The sequence below is a fragment of the Dromiciops gliroides genome, chromosome 1 (assembly GCF_019393635.1).
Source record: "Dromiciops gliroides isolate mDroGli1 chromosome 1, mDroGli1.pri, whole genome shotgun sequence".
Taxonomy (NCBI): domain Eukaryota; kingdom Metazoa; phylum Chordata; class Mammalia; order Microbiotheria; family Microbiotheriidae; genus Dromiciops; species Dromiciops gliroides.
The window spans coordinates 31,773,310-31,798,251 of record NC_057861.1 but is presented as its reverse complement, the minus strand read 5'-3'; the positions used below and the strand labels follow the sequence as shown (position 1 = coordinate 31,798,251).

The following is a 24,942-nucleotide window of genomic DNA, read 5'->3' as shown; positions in this document are numbered from 1 at the left end:
TTGTTTTGGTTTTTGTTTTTGTTTTTAGTGAGGCAATTGGGGTTAAGTGACTTGCCCAGGGTCACACAGCTAGTGAGTGTTAAGTGTCTGAGGCCAGATTTGAACTCAGGTACTCCTGACTCCAGGGCCGGTGCTCTATCCACTGAGCCATCTAGCTGCCCCTGCTTAACAGTTTTTGCAGAATAAGTTAACCTATTTGTCTGTTATTGATACCTACGTGTTTTCTCTCCCCTACTGCAATTGAGTCTTGGCTCCTTGAGGGAACAGAGGGATGTGTGCAGGAGCGTGCGTATTATTTTTCTCTCTCTGAAAGTCTGGCCCAGAACTCTGCCCACAGTGGGTGCTTTTAAAATTTAGATATCTGCATTAAGTGGTAACAACCACCACCGATGTAAAATCTCTGCTAGTCCCATCTTCCCTGTGGAGGAATAACGAGTCTTACCATGTTGAAGCCAAGCAGCTTTTGCAATAGCCCGCTCCAAAGCTGAGTATCATAAACCTTGTATTCCAAACAAAGTTCAGTCACCAATCTCACAGCCTAAAGCCAAAGAATAGGAATCCTGTTATCAGTCAGACATTCATTAAGCTCTGTGCCAAGCCCTGGGGTCACAAAGACAAAAGTGGAACGGTCCTTGCCCTCAGAGAACTTATGTTCTATCATCGTGTCACTTTAGCCCCTCCCTCGCTACTGCTGCTGCTGATATACAGACTCCAGAACAGAAGCCTTGTCCTAAGGACCCAACTCCTGCCCTGACTGGTGAGAGCCTCCCTCACGCGGCACCTGCATGGAGACAAACCCAGCCACACTATCCTTTACTTGCCCCCATCTTTTCACCAACTGCACCTGCGTCTTTCTGTTCTAGAACCATCATCGAATCAGTGCTACCACTGCTCCGGGAAAGGGTGTGTCCACCCACTCCCAAATGGCTGCAGGAACCATCCTGGTAACTTTGCAGATCTCCGCCCCCCCCCCCTCCAAACATGTGCTGTCCCCTCCCCTGCTCCGATGTGTTGTTTCCCCCATTCAAATCAAAGCTCTTTGGGGGGCAGGGACTGGATCATATTTGCTGGGCAAAAAGCAAGCATTTAATAAAAGCTTCTTTATTCATTGGTCCACTGAAAAATCAGAGGGAATTTTGACTAACATGAAAAGCAACTGAAGATGGGTGTACGTTGGCACTAATTTTATTTTTGTACATCAATTGCCTCCAAAAAGTCCTTAACCTATAATGAAGGAGAAAATATGGTGGGTTCCAATAAATCCATGGAAGACTCTTCCCATCACTCCCTTTTAGCCCCAGAAAGAGAGTTTTAAATTTACCCCATTGAATGGAATCACATACCAAAGGCTCATGACTATGGTTTTTCCACAGGCCCTTAATCATTCCTTCTTTAGGACTGTTGTGAAAAGATTCGTATGTGAGAGGGATGTTCAGCATTTCAAATGCAGCCAGGAAAGTGATGCATTGCAGAAAACACCTGCAAAAAGACAAGTAAATAAATAAAGGAAGTATCTGGAGGGATAGAGTTTTAGTAGTTATCTCCAAATGAAAAATTCTTCCCATCACACTTAAATGTCTTCAGAGAAAATACTCACCATTTGAGAAAAGTGTAGATTAAATAATTTGCTGTAACATTATAAAGAACTGGAATATTCTTTAAAAAATTGCTTTTGTTTCTAAAAACATTTTAGACAATAAGTTATACATAAGCATCTGGTGGCAAAGAAGGCTAACCATTAGTGAGGGTGTTTTAAGAGATTTTGTTGTTGTTGTTTACTTGTTTCAGTCTGACTCTTTGAGACCCCATTTGGGGTCTTCTTGGCAAAGATACTGGAGTGGTTTGCCATGTCCTTCTTCCTCTCATTTTACAGATGAGGAAGGTGAGGCCAACAGGGTTAAGTGACTTGCCCAGGGTCACACGACTATGTAGTGTTTGGGGCCACATTTGAACTCAGGTCTTTCTGACTCCAGGCCTGGTGCCTGAGGATGCACTATGACACCACCTAGCTGCCCTAGAAAGAGATTTTTAGTTTTTTGTTAATGGTAGAATCATACCCTCAAATGATTAATCACGTTTAGTAACATTTATTAATTCTTAAAGACAAGAATGTATTAAAATGAATTAAGTTTCATTGATTACTTAGGGAGTCACAACCATTCATGTTTCTGCTACAAATTTAATTGCACTTACTTTACTTCCTCAAAAGGTTTTTTGAAGAGAGACTCGATGGTTTCTCTGTCTGCCAAACATAAGAGACAGTGAAGAGCTCGTCTTCTATAGGCAAATGTCAACTGATCTACAGGACGAGGCTGAAAACCAAGAAGAGTTTGGGGAATCTATAGACTCATGCCTGATGCAAGTAAATGTCACCCACTCAGACTTAGATAACAAACGGTCCAAGCAGGGCCCAAAGACTAGGAGACCCCACCACAACCATAGCCCAGGCTCTTGGACAAAGCAGATTTCCTTCTGTCCTTCACTGTATACCATCTGTCAGCCCTGCCGATGGGCAGTGGTGTGCACCACCCCAACATGCAATGTACCAGGGATGTGGGTAGAAAATGCAACTGGAGTGGAGACAGATAGCAGCCCACAATCAGCAACGATGCTTTATCATGTGCCTTATTCATATTGTTTATAATGTATGACTTGCTTTCCAGAAATCCAGCGGTAAGCAATGACTTCATCATGAGTCATAGAGATTTCTGAAAGAAATCAAATCTAAAAATGTGGGGAGAAAAGCATGCCATGAGGAAAGGGTGAAGAAACAGGGACCACCTAGCCTGAAGAGAAGAAAATGGGGCAAAAAGGCTGCCCCTGAGCACCTGAAGGGTTGTCAGGGAGAAGAGGGAGTCACCTGGCTCAGGCATAACAGCTCAAAGTGGCCGAGAGATGAAATTCAATTCGACACGAGGACATAATTTCTAAAAGTCTAAAAGTGGATGGACTACCTCGGGAGGCAAGGGGCACCCCCTCAATGGAAGTTTTCAAGCACAGGCGGGAGGACCCCTTGTTCAGCATGTCATAGAGGAGCGTGCTTTTCAGATCACGGGCTAGACCCGATGACCTCTAAAGCTGATCCACCCTGAGATCTTAAGATTCAAGCATGAGAGGCGAAAGTGGGTTTTTGTCACAAGTGTATGTAAACTTACAGATACTGAAGATGTTGCCACCAAAAATAACATTCTTGTACTATAATCAATTGGACGTATTTGGAGAAGATAGAGAACTCTGCAAATGACAAAGAGGAAAAAATCCATTTACATTTAAAATAAATGATAAGATGCTATGAGATCATAAATAATATGAGACTTCAATTTCCATTAAAAAGTGATGACTTCAATTATTTGTAATTATCTGTTTATTTTTATATAAAAAGCATATATATACACACATACACACACACACCTTAAGTAGAACAATCCAATAATGGCACAAAGAAAACTTGTTTAATGATGTTAAAAAGGGAAAGCAAACAAGGACGCTCCTGGGCCCAAATGGCTTTGGCCCCTTGTGTAGCCTCACTGACCCTTGTGATAAAGCAGGAAACTGTACTTTTTCCCTGTGCCCACGGGCAAAAGGAAACCAGCCCACACCATCAAGGAGCTCACATTCAACCAGGAGAGACAATCTGTACATACAGATGCAAAATGAATGGAAAGTAGTTTAGGGAGGGTGGGTACTAGGGGGAAAACTAGGAAAGCCTGCATGCAGAGGGTCATCAAAGCATCTTAAAAAAAATAATAACATGCGGAATAGAGCAGAAAGAAGAAAAGAATTATAGTCATGCAAGATAGTTTTAAACTTTATATATTGAGCTTATTATATTTTGGGGGTGGGGGGAGGGGGCAATGAGGGCCAAGTGGCTTGCCCAGGGTCACACAGCTAGTAAGTGCCAAGTGTCTGAGGCCACATTTGAACTCAGGTCTTCCTGAATCCAGGGCCAGTGCTTTATCCACTGTGCCACCTAGCTGCTCCCTTGCTTTTCTTTTCTTTTTTGTTTTTTGGGGTTTTTTTTTTTTTGGCAGGGCAATGAGGGTTAAGTGACTTGCCCAGGGTCACACAGCTAGTTAAGTGTCAAGTGTTTGAGGCTGGATTTGAACTCAGGTCTTCCTGAATCCAGGGCTGGTGCTTTATCCACTGCGCCACCTAGCTGCCCCCTTGCTTTTCTTTTAAAATATACAATAAGGGTACCCTCATTGCCCTACCAACAACAACAACAACAAAAAGCTAACAAATAAATAAAAGAAAAGCAAACTGTACATACCAGAGATTTGTAATCTCAACCCTTTTTTTCCTATTACACTATGAATAAAACAATTTTTTTTAAAGGAGTGCTTGAAACTGAGATGAAGAGGGAGAAGACTGTGGGCCTAAGGGACAGCCAATAGGAAAGCGCACAGAACTGTGGGAAAAAGAAAATGAGACCACACTGTGTAGGAAGGGAAATAAGGTATAATACAGCTGGAAAAGTGGATTGCATTGGGCTGGGAAATGCCAGAGGAGTTAAATTTATCTCACAGAAGCAGCAGGGAGCCACTGAAGTTTGAGTAGTAGGGGATGATGTGCTCACACTTCAGCAGCTGTGTGTAGGATACAATGGAGTGGGGAGGAATCTGAGGCAGGGGCACCAATTTGGAGGCTATCACAATAGTCCAGGCTGGAGGTGAGGAGGGCCTGGACTCTGTGTAGTGGCTGTGCTGTGAGTAGAGAGGAGAAAGTCTTGAGATGTTGTTGGGGTGGAAATAACCAAATTTCACAATCAAACGGACACGTGGGATAAGGAAGAGTGAGGAGTCTTAGATGATGGTGCCCTTGACAGAAATAGGACTGAAAGAGGGTGGAGTTTCCACGGATGGGTGGCTGATGCATTCTGCTTTGGGCAGATAACATATGAGATACCTATGGGACATCCAGTTCAACTGTTTAACAGGAGGGGATAAAGCTCAAGAGGGAGAATAGCGTTAGTTAAGGTTACAAGAGTAATGTGCACAGAGATGACCATTTCACCCATGGGGGCTGATGGAGTCATCAACAAGAGAGAGAAGAGGGGACTCTGGACAGAGCCTTGAGATACACCCAAAGTCAAGGAGTCATGACATGGATGATGGTCACCAAAGGTAAGGATGAACAAGTAGACATTGGACAAGAGGAGATGAGATCCCTTTTCACTATCCCCACTCTAGTCAATAAACTTGAGGGTCTCCCTGTTGTTTCTGCAATCTTATCAAAATAAGAATACTAGGAGAGAGGAGTTTCACAAACATCCAGAGAGGCGGAGACAGGTTATCTGGGAAGAAAGAGTGGTCACAGTGGCAGATGCTGCAGAGAGGTCAGGAAGGATGAGGGCTGAGAAAGGCCATTAGATTTGGCAAGTTAAGAGATCTCTGACTTTAGAGAGAGCAGTTTCAGTTGAGTGATGGGGTTGGAAGACAGATCACAAAGGGTCAAGAGGCCATCGAATGGGAAAGAAGTGGAAACAATTAGCGTAGACAGCTTTTTCTAGGAGCTGGGCTGACAAGGGAAGGAGAGACCTAAGAGCCGGGGGAGATGGCAGGGTCTAGTGGGATGAGGAGACACTTGGGCAGATTTGAAGGCAGCAGGGAAAGAAACAGCAGATGGAAGGATGTGGAAAGGGAATGACTGTGGGGAAAACCTGCCAGAGAAGCCCAGAGGGCATGGGGTCAGGTACACAAACACAAGGTTGGCCTTAACAAGATGAGCTAGGCTGATGGGTGAGGCAGGATATGGAATGGCTGAAAGGGATGGCACGGCACTGAGGTTTCTGGGAAGAAACCAGTGGAAGAGAGACTGAAGATAAAAGAAGGGACAATTGAGGGACAATTCTAAAGACGCTCCCTCCTCATTTCTGCCCCTCAGAATCCCTGGTTCCCTTAAGGCTCAGCTCAAATACCTCATCTGGAGGTCTTCCTGGGTCCACCCCCTCAGCTTCCATCCACTATGTGCAGAGCAATTTATGTAGAATTTGTTTTCCTCATTAGAATGTGAGTTCGTGGAGAGCAGGTACTATTTATTTTTGCTTTTTCTTTGGACCCCCAGCACAAAGCAGAGTACCTAGCACGGAGTACTGCTCAATAAATGCCCAGTAATTGACTTATTGCCAGAGAAGACAGGAAGGGATTCATGGTCATCAACTGGGGAATGGCTTAACAAATTGTGGTATGTGATGTAATGACACTGAGCCATAACAGATGATGAATATGAAGAACTACCATATTTGAGGGCTGAAAGGGACATCACTGGACTTCTGGTCCAACTGACAGAATTCAGAACAACATGGGAAGACTTGTATGAACTGATGCAGAGTGAAGTGAGCAGAACCAGGAGAACAACATGCACAATGACTTCAACAATATAAATGAAAAGAACAAAAATGAAGCAACACTATATGATTAGGATGACAAGTTTTGTCCCAAAGAGAAAAGAAAATGCAGCGCCCCCCCCCCCCCGCCCCTTCTTTGGTGGTGGTGAGGGTGGGGAAGACATGGGTCTGCAACCGTGCATGTACTATCAGACTCTGCTGACATATAGGTTAGCTTTCTTAAACTACTTTTTTCTCACTGTCTTTTTAATCTATGTAAATAGGACGGTTCCCTGGATGAGCGAGGAGGAATGTATTCAGAAATGAAGACAATAGAAATAGAAAATATATTGATAAGATATTTTAAAAGATGCTTGAGTTTTGCACTGCAAATTAATGGTAAACAACCACTATCTGCTGAGTATTATCAAATAATGAATCAATGAAATGGACCTAGGGGAAAAAAAGATTCCTGCATGAGCTGTACCAAGAACCTCTCAGTGACGAATCATTAACTCATTCTGTACTCAAACTCTCCAAGATCTGGACTTGGTGTCAAATGGTAGTGTAGACACAACTAAAACATTTATTTTTGTAAAACTGTCTTCTGTAAGTTAAGAAAATGAGAGTACCTTTGGAGGGCTTCATCTCCTTGGATATTAAAGAATTCTGAAGGCATCTTTAAAAGTAAAAAAAAAAAATTTTAATTAAAAAAATCAAATAATGACATACCCAAGAAATCCCTTAGTTTGGATAGGTATAGCTCCATTCAGGAAAGCCAAATTAAATCCCAGCTTTGCTTTATGAAAGGATTCTTCTCTCTCCAGTAGGCCTCACCAAAGGATTAATGTCAATATGATGCCCTTTTCTTTTCTTTCTTTTTTTTGCCTTTTATTTTGTTTATAGTTTTGGGTTCCAATTTTTATCCCTCTTTCCTTCCCTCCCCTCCTCCTTCCCTGAGGCAGCAAACAATCAGATACAGGTTATACATGTATGATTAATGCATTGCCCTCTTAATGAATTTAAAGTACAAGTGAAATGCAGTTTCTCAGGTTCTCTAAATGCCAGTGACAGAGTTAGTGGCAGGCAGGGTCGGTGGCTAGTGTTTTGATCCTCATCTGTAACCCCCTGTCCTCCCAGAATATCAGCCCTCTAAAGGCAGGGGCTATGTCATTTTGTTTCCATATCTCCAGTGCCAAGCCCAGTGGCTCATACATTGCAGGCTCTTACTGAATGTTTGCTGAACCTTGAGGGAGAAAGTACTTTTGTTCACCCTGGATCTGTCATTTCACTGGCATAGGGCAATCCTGGTGAAGAAACTTCCTCTACCAAAGCAGGTGAGGCCTCTCTGCAATTTATATAATCCTAGGAGAGCTTGGAGTGGGGGATGGGGGTGAGGGAGGACTGGAAGTCTTGCCCAGAATGTGTAGGGGCCTCTAGACCGAAGCTGGCTCTCTCCATTGCTCCATCCTGTCTCTTTTAAGGAATCCTATTTATGTATAACCACAGACTTTAAAGACTATGCTGCTTGCTCCCAGTACAAACAGCTCTTAAGGATGCTTGCCACTAAGGTCTACCTTCAAATTCTAAAGAAATAATGAAGAAAAAAGCCCCACCAATATTGGAATAGCAAATCCTATCCTGAACTGGAAATATTTCTCAAGTCTTCTTTTATGAAAAAGAAGAAAAATCACACGTCGGAAATTCTTAATCCTAAGAACTTAAACCGCCTAAAAAAAATAGCATTGTAAAGAGAAAAAACCCCAAAGCACATAAAAATCTGTCAGGCAACAAAAATCGCCCTATTCAAACCTTTTAGGTGTGAGACTTGAAGACAGCACAGGAGTCTCAAAGAAGGTAATCCCCCATGTAGGGAGGGCTCTTTTCCTTTTTGTGAGAGGTTGTCAGGTGGCAAGAGGAAGGGCTAGATATTGGACTGCCCACATGCCACAATGGCATCTTTAAGACATCAAGAGGATGCCAGGAAGGGCCCAGGCCTGTGGGGTGGCTCCCCTGTGACAAACTCATGTGAGGCCATGGACAAGAGGCTCACAAGAGGGAAGACCGGGATGGGCTGCAGTCTGTGCCTTTGGAAAGCATGTGCACAGTGAAGCACAGGCATGGGGGCAGAGGTCATGAGTTTCCAAGCTTACAACAGCAGCCCCCTGGGGCAGTCATTAGTGACTCACTTCATTGGTTTGTGTTGTCGGACATAACCATTTTTCAAGAAGCGCGTCCCAGATTTTTTCCAAATCCAAGTTGTTCATTTCAGCTATTTCCTTGGCTGCTGCGTGAATATCTACAGGCACACAAGAGAAAGTGAATTTTGAGCCATTGCTTTAAACACAAGAGTGGGGAGGCCAAGCAGCCTCGTCTTGTGGCAGCCCTCACCAGGGTGGTCTTGGCCAGCTGGCCCCTGGTTCCTTAGCGGGATGCTGCTGTGCTCGTACAGACTGGCGATGAGCTGTGCGGGCTTCCCCAGCAGCCTCAGGTACTCTGGAGCGTTCAGGCGGCGTGTGATAAGCACAGTCTCAGTGCCTGACCTCTGGTACTGCAGGCTCAGCTGCTTCAGCAAGGCTTCAGCTTTGTCATGGGTTTCATCCTTTCAAAAAAAAAAAAAGTCACTCAGCAAAAGGCAATCCTGTATTAGGGAGAAGAAGTGATGTTTAGAGAGTACATGAAAAGTCACTGCATGCTTTCCCCACACTGCCTCTGCACTCACTGGAGGGGATGCAAATGTCACTCTCCACATTGTACAGATGAGCCCATCTCTGATTGGTTCCAGGCCCACTACTCCTTCCACCAATCCACGTGGTCCCTTCTGAGGCGTGCTCACTGAAGCCTGGAGGGCCTTCCTAGTAAGCAGCCCCTCTCTGGGCCATCTACTGGCTCTAGTCCCTTCCCTGACTCACAGGCAGGTGCTGAGGCTCCTGAACAAACCAAAGATCTCCCATCAATGGGGAGCTCTTTTTTTATTGGTCTATTGATTTGTCTGTTAGTCTGAACCTGCAACACTTCATGGGTAGAGGACACTCCAAAGCAGGAATTCCCTTTATTGGCATAGGGCAACAACTGGTCTGTACGTCAGTCTATTGGTGAGTTGGCTGGGGCATTGAGTGGTTGAAGGGCTTCCTCACGGCCTGTAGCCACCACACGTCAGAGGAAGAACTTTCTGACCTGAAGGCAGTCTGGCCACCATGACACACTGAGAGCTCTCGGAAGGCACTTTAAGCAAGCACAGCAAACACACAAGACAGAAATAACATCCAAAGGACCCACCTGGGATGGAATATTCTTTAGCCATTTCTCAGCCAAATACAGGCAAAATTTCAATGTAGTTATCTTGTAGAAACCTAAGAAAGGGGAGAAATTCACCTTGTCTCAAATGATCCTTTTTGAGTTAAGCAAGGAAGTAGCATTTCCAGTTTAATTCATTTACATATCTGATTTCTTTTTATCTTGCATAAATTACCTACAAAATGCCCTTGAAGAGTATGAAGAGTCTTTTGCATTTTTCTAGCTTAGCCAAGGGAATTTTTACTTGTAGCCACGAGGAGAGCCCCGGACCAAGAACACCCACAAAAGCAAGTCTCATAACCCTGCTCTCTAATCATGGAGAACGGCTGATGGATTTATGGTATTGAGGTGGGGTCGTACAGGACTGAAGACAAATGGGTGAGTACAGCTGGGATTGGAAGGCACAAAGTTGGAAGATTGATGATGGTATAATTAGCAAGGGGCACAGTGACCATGTTCTGATTAGAACAAATATTGAGATCTGACTAGGTACATTTCATTGTTTTGCCTAGAAATGGCATACTTTCCCAGGGGAACGCGTCTCCCCATGGCTTCTTTAGAATAGCAACACCTAGTCTATCCAGTTTAGAACTGGTTTTTGTAGGAAAGGCAAGATTTTTAGAAGCATAACCAAATAAGACAGAACTGAGACCTTGATTCTACACCCAGAGACCTACATCTATTCAGCCAACATTTCAATGCCCCAAGGATTTGGGAGAATGACTTCAATACCCCCAAATTCCTACCTTCTGGAATGTCCTGAGCAAAGTTCACGGCCACAGCAACAGCCCATTCAGGATTAGCTATGGATAACAAATAGGACTGTAGAGTCTGGCAGATTTTAGCTATTTCCTTGTTATTCAGGGTTGAGCCCTGGGCCTGCACCTGCTTCAGCAACTTTGGCTTTAAGCTTTTTTCAAAGACTTGCTTGGCCGTTGACACATACAAAGAATCCAAAGAAACCTTTAACAATAAAGGACAAGGGCCACAAGTTAACAACAACTATTTACACAAATTATACAAGCAGCACAAAATTCTTGTAGGCAGAACCTGGAGCAGTGCAGGGGGTTAAGAACAGACCTGGCAGGAGTTTGGCCAATTACCTTCATTAGTTTAGCTATCAACAGGAACGTTGGGAACGACTCCTCCCTGAGCTCAGCAGCTAGGAGAGAAATGGAGAAAATGGTGTGGCTGAGAAATCAAGGGATAGTTTTTTCAATTAACACCGAATAAAAGAAACCAGTGAATAACATACAAAGAATCTTCCAGAAGTTCTGCACTTTTCCAAAGAAAATCAGGTGAAAAGGCAGCCGAGTCTGAGCAGCCGAGGACAGGCTCATTGTGTGCTTCATAACGTACTCGTGCTCCAGATTCCCAGGAGGGGATGCTCGTCGATAGGATTTCAAATGCTTCACCAGACTCAAGCCCTGTATGGAAAGAACAGTGGTTGCCTATCAGATGAACAGATATCCATCACCTCCTTTGAAAAATCTCAGCTTCCAAATGGTTAAGCTCCAAGGAAGATTACTGCTCTCACGGAGAATATCATCCCCTTGTCCTTCTTTTACTCCGGGTTGACAATTCCTGGCCCTCATTATCTTAGAACATAAAACAGTCACCCGAGACCAGACACCAGAGCCTTCAAGCATAAGATCCCATCTTTCACAGTGACACCAAGGGGTGTTTCATGGAAACATGCAGCAATTAGTCTGCACGGCAACATTCCCTCAAAGGCTGTGGGTCTATCTCAGACCACAGTGTTTTCCTGAAATCCCTTCTGAACACAGCCCTCCTTCTGGCCTCTTCATGTAATGAATGTCTGTTTATCTTAAGACAGAAGGACATGAGGCTCATCACAAGGTCAACTGCTGGAAGATGAATTTTTAATCTATAGCTATTGTCAAAGACTGTTTACAATAACTGAGGGGAGGGTGCAAATCGTATGGATGGAGGGAGGACCCCTGACAAAATAATGGATACTTGGAGTACTGAAAGACGGGGAAAACAATTTAGGAAAATGTCAGTGATGGACCCACTAAATGTGAAATGTACGTTTAATAGGGAAATGTGTACTTCGTGTACTAGAGAAACTGCCATGAAATTATTAAAGCTTCTGGAGCAGACTCATTTTTGTGAATTTGGGTACACTCAGTACTCCAACCCCAGCTGATACACACATTTCTTCTGATCATTTCTGCCTCATGATCTCACTGGTCAGGTCTAATGGTCTTTCTGTAGCACATGACACTGTTGATCACCCTCTCCTCCCACATTCTCTCCCTCTCTAGTTTTTTTTTAGACTCGGCTCTCTTTGTTTTCTTCCAATCTATCTGATTTCTGCTTTGCCGTTTCCTTTGCTGGAAATCCATCCGGGTCACGCTCATTTGAAGAGGCTCTCTCCAAGGCTCTGTCCTGAGTTTCTTCTTCTCCCTCTGTTACCATACTTGGTGATCTCATCAATTCCCAGAGATATACATTCAGTCCTAGCTTCTCTTATGAGCTGTGGTCACACATTACTACCAACTACCTCTTGGACATTTTTGAAGAGGATGCCCTATAGAAATCTCAAAGCTCAACATGTTGAGGATAAAACCCATCCGTCTTCCAGCTTATGACTATCAGGAGTACTACCATCCTTCCAGTCACCCAGACTCACCACCTCACCACCATGATCAGCTCCTCACCACGGTCACCCCACAAATCTAATCCACTGCCAAATCTTGTTTCGTTTTTACCTTTATCACATCTCTCATATACATTCCCCTATTTCCCCTCACAAAGCCACTACTCATGTTCAGGCCTTTACCACATCTTGCTTGAACAGAGCAATGGCTTTCTCACCTAATTCAAGGCCCCACCCTCAATAAACTCCAGGCGGTTCCCTATTAGCTCCAGGATCAAAAAAGAAGCCCTCTTGGTATTTCAGACTCTCCACACCCTGCCCGCCCCCATCTTTCTAGTCTTCTATACTTTACACTCTCTACAATTTGGGTACACCAGCCTCCTTGTCGTTCATCTCTCTCCTCTCCATGTCTTTCCACTGGCCAGTCCCCATGCCCAGCCCACTCTCCCTTCTCAGTCCGACCTCTTTTTCCAGATTCTTTCAGGACTCAGTCCAATTCTAGGTCCCCCAGTTGCTACCTTGTCCTCTGAAATTACCTTTACATCAACTCTGTACTTATCTTACATGTATCCAGTTCTTTACATGTTCTCTCCCATTAGAAGGTCTTCGTGAAGACAAAAACCGTCCTTGCTTTTCTCTGTGTCCCTTGCATGTTTAGTACTTGGAACATAGAAAGTGCTTGGTAAATGTTCATTGGCTGGGTAATGGATTGACCTGTCCTCTAAAGAAGCCCCACCGCTTGGAGTATAAGGAAGTTAATTTACATTTGGAAAACAATTTAGCAACATTAAATTAAAATGCAAAACACAGGCAGTAAGGATAATCTCTGTAAATACTTCTGAAACTTTTCAAAGGAAAGGCTGCTCAGGAGAAATGTAAAGTCTATCGATCATGATCCAACAGAAACATAACACAGGAGATCAGTTACTGTTTATGTATTCTCTGCTATACCTGATTAATATTGATATTGGTGACCTTTTCATCAGCTTTCTGCATAATTTTCAAGATGACTTCAATAATTTCATAGTCATATGGATCCAACTATTACAAAACAAAGACATAAAGATAGTCACATTGGAGAAGAAGATCAGCTTTCAAAAAAGATATCTGTTCAATCACATTCATTAAAACTGTGGATATACCTATGAAGCACTCTCAAATGCACTCAACTGATTCAAAGTGCTTTTATAAATCTTAAATTGCTGCTAAAAGATGAGAAATCAAAGAATGTGTTTAGTCGCTTTTGTTCAGTTGGGTCCGACTGTTCTTGACCCCTTTTGGCATTTTCTTAACAAAGATATTGGAATAGTTTGCCATTTACATATCTCTAGCTCATTTTACAGATGAGGTAATTGAAGCAAACAGGGTAAAGTGACTTGCCCACAGTCATACAGCTGGTAAATATCTGAGGCCAGATTTGAACTCAGGAAGATGAATCTTCCTGACTTTCAGGCCTGGAGCTCTATTAACTGCCTCGATCAAAGAATAAGTACCCAATATTTCTCAATTCTAAAATCAGCTTTAACAGAACAAAATCTGAATATTAAACAGTAGCTTGAGGTAGAAAACTCTCTTTTTAAAAATATTGAAGCCTTTGATTTTTATGTTATAGTCATTTCCAGATGCAAACACACCCAATGAGAATTCCCACTGTAACACAAAAAACATTAAGCAATCTCATCTGACCAGCACATGCAACATTAGTACCCACTGTGCTCTACTTCACCAACAAAAGAATGAAGGTGCCTTTCCTTCCCTCCTGGGCCAACAGGAGTTATTACAACTGCAAACCACTGCCTTCATTTTAGTGTTCTTTTTGTTGAGGTTATTAAATAGTTCTCTGGAAATGGCTTACTTCACTGTGCATCAGTTCAGACAGGTCCTCCCATCGTTCTCTAAATCCCATCTGTCTTTGCTTAGGGTGCTAACATTATTCTATTGCATTCATTTACTACAACAAATTGGTCACCATTCCCTGTGCAAGGGGCACCCACTTATTTCTAGGTTTTTGCTACCACAAAAAGTATCCATGCATAACAGACCTTCCTTTCTGTCCTTGACCACCTTGAGGCATATGCCCATTAATCTCGGGATCAAAAGAATAGGAACAGTTTAGTGGTATTTCTTACCTAAATTCCAAACTGACTTCCTGATTGGTTGGACCAATTCATACTATCATCAATACTGGATTAGCATTCCTGTCTCTGCAGATTCTCCAATACTATTTCCATCTTTTGTTTTGTTTTTGTTTGCTTTTTAAAAGACGGTTTCAGGCTAATGATGAATCATACTATTCACCTCCAGAGGAAGGACTGATATAGATTGAATACACACTAAAACATGCTATTTTTCACTTACTTTCAATTTTTTTCTTTTATTCAAGTCTTCTTATACAAAATGACTAATATGGTAATGTTTTACATAATTGAACATGTATAACTTCTATCTGATTGCTTACAGCCTCAGGGAGGGGAGAGGGAAGGAGGGATAGAATTCGGAATTCAAAACTTTAAATAAAAATGTTACTTTAAAAAAAAGATGGTTTCAAGATAACCAAAAATCTGGGAAGAGTAACACCCATGCTTTAAATCAAATAACTGTGTGAGATACTTGGTTAAAGTTAAAAAGATTTGATTTCTTCTATTTATTATGAGGAATTTGTAAGAAAATGATTAAATGACCACTCCTTGAAAGTAGCAAAGCTAGATATTTGGGACTTGCAGGCATGATTCTCAGAAAGGTTCTCATTACTCTTTTAAAGATCAGAATAAGAAATTACAGGGTAGTGAGAGTTACTTAGGCGAATGTCTAATCTCTAGGAGAGAAAAGGGAAGCAGCTGCTATGAGCTACATCTGCTTTCTCTCTACTGACACCATGTGGATCCCTGAGTGGCAGCAAATACCCTATAAAAAGCAGCATGTTCAGTAGTTTAATGCTAGGGTGTTAACAGTTCCCACCAACAGTCTCCGACTGATGTTTAAATAAATCTCTGGGTTCTTTTCGGCCCTGCTTGGCTTGTTTGTGTCATCCCCAACTCCCCATTCTCTCACATCCTCCATATCCAATCTATTGTCAATTTCATAGCTCCTACCTCCATGCCTCTCCTACACACCCCTCTCGCCTGCTCACACTGTCGTCTCTGGTGCCGGGCCTCATCACCTCATGCCTGGACTACTGCAGTAGCTGCAGGTGGATCTGCCTGCCTCCAGCCTCTCCCCACTCCAGTCCCTCCTCCAAACAGTTGCCACAGTCATTTTCCTAAAGTGTAGGTCGGATCATGTCATTTCCTTCTTCAGTAAGCTCCAGTGGCTCCCTGTCCATCTGGGATCATGTAGGAAGTCCTCTATTTAGCACTGAAGGCCCTTCACAAGGTGGCTTCTTCCTGGACCTTTCTAGTCATCCCATACCTCACCACTCCCCTCCATGATCCAGCCACACTGGCCCACCTGCTATTACTTGTACATGATGTTCCTTTGCACAGGCTGGTCCCCCTAAAGTCACTTGAGCTTTCCTTTCTAAGGTTACCTTCCATCAACTTTGTATGTACCTTTTATGTACATGTTATCTCCTCCATTAGAGTGTCAGTTCCTTGAGGGCAGGGATTGCTTTTGTTTTTGCCTTTCTTTGTATCCCTGGGCTTAGCATAATGCCTGGCATCATGCCTATCAGTTGGGAATGGAATTCTGGACCCCTTCTAAAAACAATAATTAGACAGAGGGGTCCCAAATATACCAAAATAATCATAAGCAGTACTTTTTGTGGTAGCAAGGAAGGCAGATACAAAGTATGTACCAATCTGTTGGGGAAGAGCTGAACACATGAAATTTAAATATGCAAAAAGAATAAAATATTAGTATACCACAAGAAACAAATACAGAGCATTCACAGAAACATGAAAAGACCCATAAGAACTATTTCAATGCAAAGAAAGCAGAACCAAGAAAGTAATATAAAGCAATGAAAACAAGAATGCAATGAAATGAGAAGCTAATGAAGACAACAATAAAAGGCAGCTCAACTCGGATGAAATGCAAAGACCAATCGCCATATAAAATAAAGATTTAAAGTACTTTCTTTGGCTGGGAAGAAGTCATTGAGTTTTGTACAAATGCATGGGTGAACTGAATTCTCTTGGAAGGGAATCAGGAAATCACTGGTATAAAAACCAAAAGGCACCAATAAAACTTCTTAAATGTTAGTGGTTTGAAACTTGAAAATGCAGAATTTCAAAAAAATCAATGTGATTATATAGCCCAACACTTAGAGGCCACATAATTTTCCCATTACAATAAAAGAGGAAAAATGTCTCTATGTGCAAAATGTATTAAACTATCTGCCTGTCCCCTATAAAGTGCTGGTGTGAATGAGCACCTGCCAAAGAAATAAGATGGAAATGAAGAGACAAATGGTTAAATAAGCAACCCACCTTGTACAGAATGCCACTGAGACTCACAACCAAATTCCTCGTGCTTTTCAGTAAAGGCACAATCTCAAGTGCTTTGGCCAGAACTTCAGGGTGGGCCTGTTTCAGAGAATACATGGCACTGTCTTCCCCACAATGGTTGATATGATTATGTTGGAGAATCAGGGTTTCAATGAAAAGCTGAAGAGCTGCATCACTGTCCAAGTCATATGTGCTTTAAGGAGGAAAAAATTAAGTTCAATGTACAAATTCATGTTCCCTTAGGCTAAATACGGAAGGGCACCCTGAGGGCTCACGCCCAGAACCTGGATTAGGGCTGCCACCTCCTCTCAGCCTGATGAAGACTGCTGCAGCTTTAAGGACCTATGTCAGTGTGGGACTCCATTAACCAAGAAAAGATGGCAACCCCTTTAGGACTTGGTAGGGTGTCCTATGAGAGTGGTTGTGATGGAAAAATAGACTGAGGTCAACATGATCATGAATTTCAACAAATGTTAATCTGGTCCCCCAATGAGCCAACATCGTCATTCTCTCCTGGCCCATATTTACAAGGATCATTATAAAACAAAATGCATTTTACTAATAGGCTAATATACACAATAATAATAATGACATACCTTCAATCTGTGGTAATGTTTTACCCATAAAACTGAAAAAATTAAATCTGCTCCAGAGAATGATGAGTAACAGCTTTTAAATCTAAAAGGGCTCTGCAAGGACAGATTTTTAAATGAACTCTATTCTCTCTCCTTTGGAAGGGCATCTGAATTTAGCTGAATTACCTGGGGCAAAAAGGCAGTATCTATAGACAACTCCTCACCGCAAAGTTTGTAGGAATGAATGTTTGTGTCCCATACTCTCCTGGGGCAGACCTTAGATATAATCTTAGACTTGATGTTTCTAGAGCTGGCTAATTTTGGGAATGATGTTCTCCATCAGCAAGAGCCCCAAAACTCTTTGAATGAAGACTACTGAAGGAGTAAGAAAAGTCTCCCATGAATCAGTGACAAGTACAAACTGCAGACTAATGCTCTCCTTCACACTTAGTAGTAAAGGTGTTGGCCCACGCTGTGGTGACTGGAACCTATGAGCCTCTAGCACAAAGCCCTGGGCTGCCTCCTTGGTCAGGGCAGCAGCCTGCTATAAAAGCTCTCATTAAAGGGAGAGCCAAAGAAAGAGCCTGACCTTCCCTTAGAATCGCCTAATCTGTCAATCTAAAAATCTAAATCCCTTGCCTCCCAAATTTTCAGTGTTTAGAGCTGCTAATCCCGACATCATGGGTCTCTCCTCCTCATTGAGAATGAAGAATGGAGAGGAACCAATTAAGACAGGTTTGGGTTTCTTCTGTGTACCGATGGATTACTCTCAAGAATCAAGAGGATGGAGGGTACTTTCATGAGTCACATGGGTATTATTATTTTTATTCTAGCTAGGTGTGCCGCTGATACCACAGTCTAAGATCTGGCTGAAGTGATTACCTGCAGTATGCCAGGATGAGAGCCGTGTCCACATCTCTATTCTTCACCAGGGTGCTCATAAGTTCTTTCTTTCTTAGAGAATGTTCCCTAAACACTGGTTGGAAAGAAATCTAGAAATAAAAAGACACCACCAAAAAAAAGAGACACACCTAAGAATCGATAGATATAGGAATGGGACTTGAAGTAACCAGACATACAAATGTATAATTTTTCTACTTTCGCAAAAGCAAAACCAGAATTCTCTACAGCTCCTCAAATTCTATTTCCCCACCACTCCTCTTGAGAGCCTACATCTCTATAGCGGTAGCTTACAAGATGCCTAACAGCCACATTTTTGCTGCAACCTTGTGATGCTTGGCCCTGTGAGCCACATGCAAAATGTGGTCTCAAAACTTGATGGTTATACCATGTGGCATTCAGAGATACTGAGCAAGGTGGTCAAAAATAGATCTGAAACATTTTCCCTCGTTACAAAGTAGGCCAAAGCTCTAGAGCTGGGAGCAACCAGAGGCCATTCATTTTAAGACTTGGGCCACAGGATTTTCAGCTCAAAGGGCCCCTAGAGGCTGTCTAGTCCAACTCCCTCATTTTACAGATGAAGAAACTGAGTCCTGGAGAGGTAAGTGACTTGCCTGAGGTGGCACAGATAGCTGCTTGGTACCTAGGATTTTAACCGAGGACCTCTGACTCCAAATGTCCTTTCCACTGTGCCCTGGATAGATTCCAGGAGAGTTCATCATTTGCCCCCCAGAATTATAGATCTTACATTGACTGTATTTACTGGGCAAACACAGCTGCCCAGTATAACGGGCACTGGATTTAGAGTCAGGGTCACTTCCCTCTGTCCTGCTGCCTATGCTCTGTATGACCCTGGACTCCATACCATTCAGGGCCTCAGTTTCCTTAGATGGAAAACATGGGCATTAGACTGAGATGATCTATAAGGTTCTTTCTTCAATGTTCACTCTGTGATTCAATGAAGCAAACTGATGATATATCTCCCAGCCATCCAGTGGCCCTTCTGCTGAAGGCGAGGCCTGAACTTGATGGAGGGAGGGTGTTGGGACAATGCAGGCAAGGCATGGGCGTACGTGCACACATGAGGAAAACGTGTCCCATACCTAACAAAGGAGGCTACTTCCCAAATGAAGCACGTGTGTCAAACCCTGAAGCCACTCACCCCGAGTTTCCCAAGCCGGAGCCCCCACCAGGCATCAGTGATTAATTCCTGGAACTTCAGCCTCATTTCTGCTTCCTCATAGAGATAAGCCAGTTGAGCCCCAACCTGGGACACAGCCTAAAGGCAAAAACAGGACAACATTTGGTCATAAGGTAAAGACTTTCCCATCTTGCGAAATAAAAGCCACCCCACAGTAACATCCCTTCCTGTTGTGGAAAAGTCCTCAAATCAATCGATAAACACCTACGCACACCTACTGTGTGTCAGCACTGTGCTCGGGAATGAGACACAGACAGAAGTACTAGGTACTAGAGGTCCTAGGGCTTGCCTTCAAAGAGCTTCTACTGAGGATGAACACGTATAACTATACAATGAAGAAACACATACAAAAGAAAAACAGGGTGGTTAAGGAGCAAGGGCACTGACAGATGGGAGGGAATTAGTGATATGACTGACAGTATATATAGGCCTCAGTTTCCTTAGATGTAAAACATGGGCATTAGACGAGATGATCCATAAGGTTCTTTCTTTGGTGTTCTCTCTGTGATTTGATGAAGCTACAAGACAGCTTGGAGCTGTCCAGTGACCCTTCTGCTGAAGGCAAGGCCTAAACCTGATGGAGGTGGCGCCACAGTGCATAGAGCACCTGGTCAGAGTCGGGAAGACCTGAATTAAAATGTAGCCTCTGACATGTATTGGTTGTGTGACCTTGGGCAAGTCACTTGATAGCTGCCTGCCTCAGTTTCCCCATCTATAAAACAGGTATAATAATAGCACCTACTTCAAAGAGTTGCATGATGATCAAATGAGGTAATATTTGTAAAGCTCCCGGCACAGTGCTTGGCATGAAGTAGGTGTCATATAAAAACTCAGCCCCCCTTCCTGGGCTGCAGGGAAAAGCCCTCCAGAGCTCTCTCTGTCTTGAGTCTGGCTTAGTAAACTGTGGCTCTAGAATGCAGGGACATGTTTGAAGATGCCACACTCAACTCTCAGGGCCCTCTTCTGGTACAGGGGGCAGGTATAGACCTGTTGGTGAGTCTAGGCCTTCATGGGGGAGTCCCACTCCCTAGGAGACAACAGACTTAGGTCGCTCAGAGCTGGCCTGTTGAGATGGCCCCTCTTGTCCAGTCTGTCCCTGGGTGCTGGTTTCCTATTTGGACCAGATTAGGGTGAGCCAGAGAGGGCTGGGACATTGGGGTGGCAAGGGGCAGAGTCCTCTTCCTCCCTCCCACCTGGGGGCAGCAGGTGCCCCTACCAGAACCACATCGATGGCCCTTGAGGCCTTTTCCTCTGTAGAGGGAGAGCAGAGACAGAGAGAGGTTGGGTGACTTCACCAGGGGCACTCAACCTCACCCACAGTAGACCCAGGCCTGTCCATGGGGGCGGGTGGCCTCAGCATGCTTCTTCCTAGCTGATTGTGCTCCCTCCCCCCCATTGATCCTCATGGCATTCTCCATCTGGCGCTTCTCTCTTTGGCAGAGACAGGCCCAGAGTGGGAGAGGACTTGATTTAGAGCGGTAAAGGGACCCACCTTTGCTCTGCTGGCTAGTTTGGGGACAGGGGAGGGGAACAAAAGGAGCCACCCTTGCCCCTGGCACAGGATGCTCAAGAAGACCCAAGGACTGGAGCTGGGTCCTGATTTCAAGGAGCAAGGACTATGTGTAGCCCAAAGAGCCAGGGCCTGGGCCCCAGTCTGGAAGCTGTGCTCTTTGTGAGGCCCTCTCTCTGGGGGAGTTGGGTCAGATTCTCCCTCCTTGCTGTCACTGGGATTTACTTGCAGATCTGAGCTTGGGCTGCAAAGGGCAATACTGGCTATCCTGTGCCCATTCGTCTAGTGCCTAGCTTCTTTAAACTGTAGGTTGCCACCCCACACAGGGTCACATAACTGAATGAGGGGGGTCACAAAAAATCCAGCAACAGTAAAAGGTCAGGGGGCAGCTAGGTGGTACAGTGGATAGAGCACCGGCCCTGGAGTCAGGAGTACCTGAGTTCAAATCCGGCCTCAGACACTTAACACTTACTAGCAGTGTGACCCTGGGCAAGTCACTTAACCCCAAGTGCCTCACTTAAAAAAAAGCAAAACAAAACCAAAAACAGTAAAAGGTCATGTCTACCTATTTTATATACCTATATACCTGGGGTCGCATAAAAATTTCTCAGGCAAAAAAGGGGTCATGTGGGGCAGCTAGGTGGCGCAGTGGATAGAGCACCGGCCCTGGAGTCAGGAGTACCTGAGTTCAAAATCCGGCCTCAGATACTTTACACTTACTAGCTGTGTGACTCTGGGCAAGTCACTTAACCCTCATTGCCCAGCCAAAAAAAAAAAGGGGGGGGGGGTCATGAGGGGCGGCTAGATGGCACAGTGGATAGAGCACCGGCCCTGGAGTCAGGAGTACCTGAGTTCAAATCCAGCCTCAGACACTTAACACTTACTAGCTGTGTGACCCTGGGCAAGTCACTTAACCCCAATTACCTCATTAAAAAAAAAAAAGGGGTCATGAGTGGAAAGTTTCAGAAGCCCTGCTCTGGCGGGCCATGGAGTTTGGGGACAGAGAATGCCTCCCCATCCCTACTCTGTCACCCAAATTACGGCCAGCACTCCTTTCAGAATCATGACTTCTTTCTTCCTGCTGAGGGGACCACCATCCCTCTAGCCTCCCAGCCTCACCATCCCCAACTCCTCATTCACCTTCACCTCACACATTCCCAATCAGACCCAGAGTGGGTGCTTGAGAAATGCCTGATGCATTTCCAGACGGCACATGAAAATGCAGGATATGCCGCTGCCTCGCTAAACTGCTTCTTCGTCAAGAATCCGACAAATGTCTATTGGGAGAATCTCCCATTGGAATGTGGCTCTGCTTTCAGAAAGGAAGCCAATGGATTGCCTTCACTGAAATTTACTTTACAGCTGACTCTGCTAGAATGGAACTATGCAGGAACCCCATCTGTAATACTCAGTATTAACCAGAATCCCGGGTTTGAGTTGATGGTGTCTTCAGGGGATCTTCCCATTTCTCCCTCCACAAGCTCTCTCACATTGGATCTCTTCTCTCCATCCTAACAACTCCCTGTCAATCAGTCAATGAGTCTTTATTGAGTGCTTACTGTGTGCCAGGCACTGTGCTAAGCACTGGGAATACAAACAGAAGCAGAAAGACAGTCCCTGACCTCAATACATTCTGACAGGGGAAGACAACACATAGAAAGGGTCTGAAAAGCAGGGGCAGGGAGGCATGGCAGAGAAAGTCCTGTGGAGATGAATGAGTTAGCAGTCCAGCCTGGAAAGGGGTAAAGCTATCTTTGCCAGGCCCCTTTCTTCAACTGGAGCTTCTAGGAGGGACCAGCCAATCAGAAGGTGAGGCCTTGGGAGGCAGAGGGTACTTCCAGTGTGAAAAGTACCCCAAGAGTGGAATGAAGGTTTCCCTGCCAAAGAGAAAGCCCTGAGCAGACACTAATACAGTTCTCAATGCTCCATCTACCTCACTTTGCTCAGCTGGTTCCCCACCCACAGGAACCAAAAAAGCAAAGCTCTGCCTTCCCACAAAACTGCTCTCTGATGGCAGGTACCTGACATGATGTCTTCCTTTTGTTTTGTCTTTTGAAATCAGGTTCACTGGAATCTGGCCTTTACAAAGCAGTTAGCAGCAGAGCTTCAGCTTGGGGCCTCATCACCTCGCACTGTGCCAGCTCCCTCATTGGTCCACAGTCCCTTCTCCCCAGCCCAGCCCAGCCCAGCCTCCACACAGCTCTGACCATCCCTCCCTCCCTCCCCTGCTTACTAAGCTGGAGAGGCTCACCTCTGGGCTAAAAGATGAACTCCACGGGTCGGCTTTTAGCGTACTCTGCCCCTCGGCCTCGGCCTATCTGTCCTACTTCCTGGCATGCCGCAGCCCCACCAAACTGGCCTTCTGTCCACATCCCAGATGCGGCCCCATCTCCCACCTCTTTGCCGAACCCTCCTTCTGTGTCTTCAGGGCACAGCTCCCAGACAGTCTCCTGCATGAGCCCTTCCTGATGGCCCTGGCTGCCAGAGCCCTCTCTCCCTAATTACTTGGTATCTACCAGTTTCCCCTTCCATAGCATCAGGTATAGAAGAGAAGCCTCAAATGCTTAGGGGCTGACATGTGAATGAAACAAAGGATTTCTTTTTGTAGCCGTACCAAAATCTTGTTGTAATTTTGCCATGTGCCATCGATGACTCTCCAGATAATTTCAAAGACGTCTTTCTTAGGTAAAAGAGTGCAGTAACCCAGGGCCAGGTCAAGATCCACCAGACGACAATTAAATACCTAGAGGAACAAAGTATCAAAATCAGCGCGAACTTCCCGTTAAAACAAGTAAATTCCTAAGGATCTATTAGCTACTAATCTTTTTTTTTTTTTTAATTTTTTTCCCCCCAGGGAAATGAGGATTAAGTGACTTGCCCAGGGTCACACAGCTATTTAAGTGTCAAGTGTCTGAGGCTAGATTTGAACCCAGGTCCTCCTGAATCCAGGGCCAGTGCTTTATCCACTGAGCCACCTATATTAGCTACTAATCTAATTATGCGTTGTCTATGAGACCGAAGACAAGGAGAGGAGCTATTCAACCTCGTTTGCAGATACAGCTTCCATTTGCTCATTTTGATGTTCTATCACTCACCGGAGGTTAAGAAAAGCTATTCAACACAACTGTGAACTCCCTGAAGGAATGGACCCCTTCTCTGGTGCTGAGCACCATGTTCTGCACAGAGTAAACCTTTAATAAGTGCTTGGGGTAAGAGAAAATGAAAAGTGCCTTAATAAATTCAACATGGTAGAGATAGACAAAAGCACAATAAACTATGAGATCTTTGGCAGGGAGGAGGTCAATGCAGAATGGATTTGATAATTACAATGTCAGATTGTTAGAACTGGTTTACATTTGTTTCATGTAACTGAAAACTTATCAGATTTTTCAGGCTAGAAAGCATGAATGAATTCAAGGGCTAAATGAGAGACTGCATCCCGGGCCAATGAAAGCAGAAAGCCAAATTTGGGGAGCACATAATAAGGCAGTAAAGGATCCCGCAGCATGGGAGGAAAAAAATCCACTGTTTAGAGGGACAGAAGTGCTATCTGAAGATGGCTACGAAACTTGGTGAAGAAACTGGTAGATCAGTCATTGTTAGATTATGCCACAGATGTACTGATTACAGTACGAAATATCACAGTGGTTGAAATATAGGCCAACCTTTTCCCCCAAACCTGCCTTGAACAAAACCAGAATGTGGCCCATACACTGGAGTGATCTTTCTCTTTTTACCTATGTATTTTTTTCTTTTAAAAGAAATCCTACTTTATGGGAGCATTCTACATCTGGACCAATCTGGGCAGATAATTCAAGAGACCTGATAATATCACAGCAAACATAAAATGCCCAGGCAGCAAACCTCTACAGGACTGAGGATTCCCAGCTTATCAGTGGTTATAGTCAGTCATCTACTCGTGGCTGCCTGGGCAGGCCTCTAGGCCCGAGCTAAGGCTGCCTGTTCATTGGAGCCTTCCTGACTTTGGCTGCAGTTCCATTCCTGTTCCTCCTGGTGCTCAGAGGAATACTTCAATAGCTCTCCTCCCCAAGAAAGGAGAGCTGGA

General features: G+C 44.2%; 1 protein-coding gene across 1 annotated transcript in view; it reads right to left on the bottom strand.

Annotated features, from left to right (window-relative positions):
* KNTC1 (kinetochore associated 1) overlaps window positions 1–24,942 on the bottom strand; it is a 98,774-nt gene that overhangs the window by 12,547 nt on the left and 61,285 nt on the right. Inside the window, exons 41-56 of the mRNA XM_043975126.1 lie at window positions 23,491–23,619; window positions 19,328–19,444; window positions 18,148–18,257; window positions 16,673–16,883; window positions 13,197–13,286; window positions 10,878–11,049; window positions 10,726–10,784; window positions 10,369–10,585; window positions 9,605–9,678; window positions 8,717–8,927; window positions 8,515–8,624; window positions 6,958–7,004; window positions 3,156–3,234; window positions 2,194–2,312; window positions 1,344–1,479; window positions 443–538 (exon numbers count right to left, since the gene is read on the bottom strand). Of these exons, the coding sequence (XP_043831061.1) occupies window positions 443–538; window positions 1,344–1,479; window positions 2,194–2,312; window positions 3,156–3,234; window positions 6,958–7,004; window positions 8,515–8,624; window positions 8,717–8,927; window positions 9,605–9,678; window positions 10,369–10,585; window positions 10,726–10,784; window positions 10,878–11,049; window positions 13,197–13,286; window positions 16,673–16,883; window positions 18,148–18,257; window positions 19,328–19,444; window positions 23,491–23,619 (1,977 nt within the window). The remainder of the gene's footprint in view (window positions 1–442; window positions 539–1,343; window positions 1,480–2,193; window positions 2,313–3,155; window positions 3,235–6,957; window positions 7,005–8,514; window positions 8,625–8,716; window positions 8,928–9,604; window positions 9,679–10,368; window positions 10,586–10,725; window positions 10,785–10,877; window positions 11,050–13,196; window positions 13,287–16,672; window positions 16,884–18,147; window positions 18,258–19,327; window positions 19,445–23,490; window positions 23,620–24,942) is intronic.